At 35.7% G+C, this 6,014-nt stretch overlaps 1 protein-coding gene across 1 annotated transcript in view; it reads left to right on the top strand.

The window, feature by feature from the left end:
- The window catches only part of EFCAB13 (EF-hand calcium binding domain 13), a 175,963-nt gene extending 171,109 nt beyond the window's left edge, over positions 1-4,854 (top strand). The window contains exon 36 of the mRNA XM_010856564.1: positions 4,808-4,854. Coding sequence (XP_010854866.1) covers positions 4,808-4,854 — 47 coding nt within the window. The remainder of the gene's footprint in view (positions 1-4,807) is intronic.
- Positions 4,855-6,014: the final 1,160 nt, after the last annotated feature.

Below are 6,014 nucleotides of genomic sequence, written 5' to 3'. Positions count from 1 at the left end.
CATCCCTCTGGGCCGTCCCAGTGCACCAGTCCCAAGCATCCAGCATCGTGCATCGAACCTGGACTGGCAACTCGTTTCCTACTACATGTTTCAATGCCATTCTCCCAAATCATCCCACCCTCTCCCTCTCCCACAGAGTCCATAAGACTGTTCTATACATCAGTGTCTCTTTTGCTGTCTCGTATACAGAGTTATTGTTACCATCTTTCTAAATTCCATATATATGCGTTAGTATACTGTATTTATGTTTTTCCTTCTGGCTTACTTCACTCTGTATAATAGGCTCCAGTTTCATCCACCTCATTAGAACTGATTCAAATGTATTCTTTTTAATGGCTGAGTAATACTCCATTGTGTATATGTACCACAGCTTTCTTATCCATTCATCTGCTGATGGACATCTAGGTTGCTTCCATGTCTTGGCTATTATAAACAGTGCTGCGATGAACATTGGGGTACACGTGTCTCTTTCCCTTCTGGTTTCCTCGGTGTGTATGCCCAGCAGTGGGATTGCTGGATCATAAGGCAGTTCTATTTCCAGTTTTTTAAGGAATCTCCACACTGTTCTCCATAGTGGCTGTACTAGTTTGCATTCCCACCAACAGTGTAAGAGGGTTCCCTTTTCTCCACACCCTCTCCAGCATTTATTATTTGTAGACTTTTGGATCGCAGCCATTCTGACTGGTGTGAAATGGTACCTCAGTGGTTTTGATTTGCATTTCTCTGATAATGAGTGATGTTGAGCATCTTTTCATGTGTTTGTTAGCCATCTGTATGTCTTCTTTGGAGAAATGTCTATTTAGTTCTTTGGCCCATTTTTTGATTGGGTCGTTTATTTTTCTGGAGTTGAGCTGTAGGAGTTGCTTGTATATTTTTGAGATTAGTTCAGCTTTAGCATCAGTCCTTCCAATGAACACCCAGGACTGATCTCCTTTATTTATTTATTTTTTTAAATTTTATTTTATTTTTAAACTTTACATAATTGTATTAGAATGGATAGGTTGGATCTCCTTGCAGTGCAAGGGACTCTCAAGAGTCTTCTCCAACACCACAGTTCAAAAGCATCAATTCTTTGGCATTCAGCTTTCTTCACAGCCTAACTCTCACATCCATACATGACCACTGGAAAAACCATAGCCTTGACTAGATGGACCTTTGTTGGCAAAGTAATGTCTCTGCTTTTGAATATGCTCTCTAGGTTGGTCATAACTTCCCTTCCAAGGAGTAAGCGTCTTTTAATTTCAACCATTACCATCATACATCTCCAGAATTCTTTTCATTTTGCAAATTGAAACTTTATATTCATTAAACAAAAGCTCCCCACTGCCCCTTATCCCAGCCCCTAGCAGCCACCATTCTGTTTCTGTCCCTATGACTTTCTATCCCCCTGATTTCATATAAGTGGAATGACTGATTTATTTCATGTGGCATAATGTCCTCAAGGTTCACCTATGTTATAGCATATGTTGGAATTTCCTGCCTTTTAAGCCTCAGTAATATTACACTGTAGGTGCATCCCACATTCTGCTTATCCGTTCATCCATCAGTGAACACTGGGTTGCTTCCACATTCTAGTTGTTTATAATGCTGCTATGAACATGAGTATGCTGCTTCATTCCTTTCTGTTGGCAAATAATATTCCATTGTATGGATATATATTTTCTTTATCTGCTTATCAGTTGATAGGCATTTGAGTTCTTTCCACCTTTGGGCCATAATAAACATTTCCAAACATATACAAAAGTAGTAATAGAATAATATAATTATTCTTTCTTACATGTTCCTGTCACCAACAAGTATGAAGATTTTGTTACACTTGTTTCTTTTTGTTTTTATTTTTCCGACTGAAATAGTTCAAAACAAGTTCCAATATCATTTTGTTCTTACATACTTAAATATGCATGTCTTAAAAATACAGACCATTTTTTACATTACTTCAGTGCCATTATATAATTTAAAATTTTCTTATCTCTAATATTTTTACAGTTGTTAATAGTTTATTTAAGTCAAACACCAAAGTTTACACCCTGTATCTGTTAAGACACTTGAATCTCATGGAATATAAAGCTGATCCTCCTTCTTCCTCCTCCTCTTTTAATAAACCTCTAATTTATTGAAGAAACTGTATCTGTTTCCAGTTATCTTGTAGAATATCCCATTTACTAAATTTGTTTTCTCATCTGTCTTGTTCCTCTAACCCTTGTATTCCCTATAACTAGAAGTCAGCTCTAAGGGTTTAATTATTTTCAATTTTAACATTTTTTTGGACAAGAATACTTCATATGTGATAGTACACACTTTACATTGATTTCTATCAGGAAATAGAGATCTATTTTATCTTTTTGAAAATAGCTATACAATTGGCACAAAGAATTGGACCCAACTTAGTGACTAAACAACAACAAAAAACAGTTGTCACAAATTGCTTCTTTTTTTTTAAATTTTATTTTATTTTTAAACTTTACATAATTGTATTAGTTTTGCCAAATATCAAAATGAATCCGCCACAGGTATACATGTGTTCCCCATCCTGAACCCTCCTCCCTCCTCCCTCCCCATACCATCCCTCTGGGTCGTCCCAGTGCTTCTTTAAAGTTCTATCTTCATTCCCTATAATGTGAAATACCATCTTAACTATATACTTAGTTTTTATATGCACTTGCCTGTTTTGGGAATTCATATTTTGTCCTCTTGGTCTGATTATTCATACACTAATACTAAATTGCTTTGAATATGACAGCTTTATCATGTTTTAATATTGGTTGGTCTAACCCTAGGCCCTCATTCCCCTCCCCTAGACACATAAGTATATGGCTTCCCCCAGGTCTGGCTGTTCTTTATGTGAATGTCTTTCTGTGTGACTTTTATTTATTTATTTTTTTAAAATTTTATTTTATTTTTAAACTTTACGTAATTGTATTAGTTTTGCCAAATATCAAAATGAATCCGCCACAGGCATACATAGGATGTTTGTCTGTTTTTTTAAATCTTCCATTTTTTGTGTAATATATTCCCAAGTGAGGAGATTATTGATTTCTTAGGGTTTGGAAATCACTTATGTGGTCAGAGTACTTATTGCGTGTACTTGCTTATTATCGTGCCTAGTCAAAAACCCCAACATGAAGAAATACAAAGGTATATGGTGCACCATTATTTCTTATTTTCTTTGGTACAGAAATACCAACTATCCTTTCAAATTTAGATTGAACATCAAAATCTTCCACATTCAATATGGACTGGCATTATTCTGAGTCAAGATTAGATCATGTGATGATGATGCTGTGCCCAATTTGTTGTAGTTTGGGCCTCCATGGATATAAATGATGCCATACATGCCTCAGTGGGTGTGCACAGTAAGAGTGCCCCGTGAACACTGTGAGCGATTCATAAAGAAGCTCCAGGAAAAAGAGGAAGTGCCTCTTCCTGGCACTGTGCTTACCTGCCTAGCTTCCTGTTTTTCATGAGACTTTGGACTAGTAATTCCTTACTCTCTTTCAGCTCTTCGTTGCTTTCAAAATGATGCTTGTTATATTTTATTCAAGATTTTAGTTGTTTTAAGCAGTAAGATGGGTCTGAATAACATAGTCATCCAAATGAATGGAAACAACTTGCTGGTCAGTTTTTGTTAGGAGTTAAGGTATCTAATCTGGGAGTTCAGAAAAGAAAAATAAACTTTACTCATTTTCATTTATTTTACCATTTGCTGTAAATAATTAAGAACCTGCTTAACCATTTTGAATATATCAATTCTAATTCAAATACCCTTATTGACCCCCTTCGTATATATATGAACAGACCTTATTAAATCTTGGCCTTCTTGATAAGGTGGATGAAGAAGTTGTTGTTCAGTTGCTAAATCATCCAACTCTTGTAACCCCATGAACTGTAGCACACCAGGCTTCCCTGTCCTTCACCATCTCCTGGAGTTTGCTCAAACTCATGTCCATTGAGTCAGTGATGCCAGCCAACCACCTCGTCTTCTGTTATCACCTTCTCTTCCTGCCTTCAATCTTTCCCAGCATCAGGTCTTTTCTAATGAGTTGACTCTTTGCATCAGGTAGCCAAAGTATTGGAGCTTCAGCTTCAGCATCAGTCCTTCCAATGACTATTCAGGGTTGATATCCTTTAGGATTGACTGGTCTGATCTCCTTGCTGTCGAAGGGACTCTCAAGAGTCTTCTCCAGCATCACAATTCAAAAGCGTCAATTCTTCAACACTTAGCCTTCTTTATGGTCCAGCTCTCACATTTGTACATGACTAGTGGAAAAACCATAGCTTTGACTATACAGACAAAGATGTAATCATAATACACAGTAAGTAACATCAATGGTCACACTGTAGAACCAATAAGTTTTTTATACATGCTTTTCTTTTTCACAAGATAAGATTATTGATGTCAATAAAGTGGGTACTCTTTTGCAAAACATGGGGATGAACTTTACAGAAAAAGAAATTAGTAATCTGACACACAATCTACCAGGTGATGGTAAGTATTTAAGACATATTTGAATTGTTCAGGGTGTCTGGAGAATATGGGCTTCTATAAAAGTAATCTCTGAAAACTCTTACTTGACATTGAGACAGAAGATGGTAAAGATGACTCAAGACAGAAAGTAAACATGTTGATGTTGGACAAAAAGCAACAAAATTTTGTAAAGCAATTATACTTCAATTAAAAAATAAACTTAAAAAATTATTATTGTTATTATTATTTTTACTTTACAACATTGTATTGGTTTTTCCATACATCAACATGCATCCACCACGGCTAAGAAAGTAAACATGTTTTGTCTCTTGATATTTTCAGCAATTCTGATTCAGTTCATGGCCAGTGCCACTATTAGACTTGGATAGAACTAGAGAAAGACAGCACTGTGGGGGGAAGGGAATGGTATACATTCCCTTTAACACAATAATTTTTTTTAATAGAAAAGACAGCTTAGCCAAATGTGGGAAATTGATTCATGTCAATGTATGGCAAAACCACTACAATACTGTAAAGTAATTAGCCTCCAATTAAAATAAATAAATTTATATAAAAAATAAAAAAGAAGTTAGACCATGCCAAAAAAATAAAAATAGTTTAAAAAAAAAAGAGTTCTACCACCACCATTATTTCCAGGGACTTTAGGACAGCAGAATAAAGGAGAAGTGATAAGTGTGGGACTTATTTCCTATACCACATGAGAAGGGCAGAGTCTTCCAGATACCTCAAGGGAAAGGACCATGAAGAATTCAAGCTGTCATGCAAGGAATGCAAGAATGCTCAGCCACTCATGCTTTTGCTTACATCCTTATATTCCTGAACCAGATTCTGTGGTCCAAGGACTATGTTCCCAGACTTCTAATCTCCCTCAATGGGCTGGAGACAAACTCTAAAGAGCAGTAAATTTCACATTAGGGCTAAATTAATTCATAAACTAAATAAACAAAAGTTAAAGATATAAACCTGAGATCACTCCAGTGAGGCTAAGTGTTTGAAACATTTCCTGACTATTTTACAACCTTAATTGAATTAATACTTGCTTATCTTATTAAGATGCATTTAATTGCATCATTGTGTAGGACAGAACTGTTCCCTAAAATATTTTTTTGTTTCATTCTATAATTTTTATCACTTTCAATCTACCAGAAAGAATATGCAGGTGATCTTCATTGTCTTATTTTCTTTGCGTGGGACAATGTATCCATTAGGAAAAGTGGGACTAGATGTGGAGCTATCAATTATCATAATAGAAAAATACTTTTTTAGCTTAAGAGACCTATCTGAGATTATAATGGTACTTTTAAAAATATTGCTGTAATAAAATTAACCAGAATTATGAAAGAAAAAATATATAGCCATTATTTGGGACTATCATCTAGTCTTGCCATTGATTGCTGTTCCTTGTTTTGAAATAATAATTCAAGATCAATGAAGACAATGAAAAGGGCTTCCCTGGTGGTTCAGACAGTAAAGATCTGCCTGCAATGTGGGAGACCTGGCTTCATTCTCTGGGTTGGGAAGATCCCTT

Source organism: Bison bison, unplaced genomic scaffold, assembly GCF_000754665.1.
Source record: "Bison bison bison isolate TAMUID 2011002044 unplaced genomic scaffold, Bison_UMD1.0 scf7180017864371, whole genome shotgun sequence".
NCBI classification, from domain to species: Eukaryota; Metazoa; Chordata; class Mammalia; order Artiodactyla; family Bovidae; genus Bison; species Bison bison.
The sequence above is the reverse complement of the archived record's forward strand: the minus strand, read 5'-3'. Positions and strand labels throughout refer to the sequence as shown.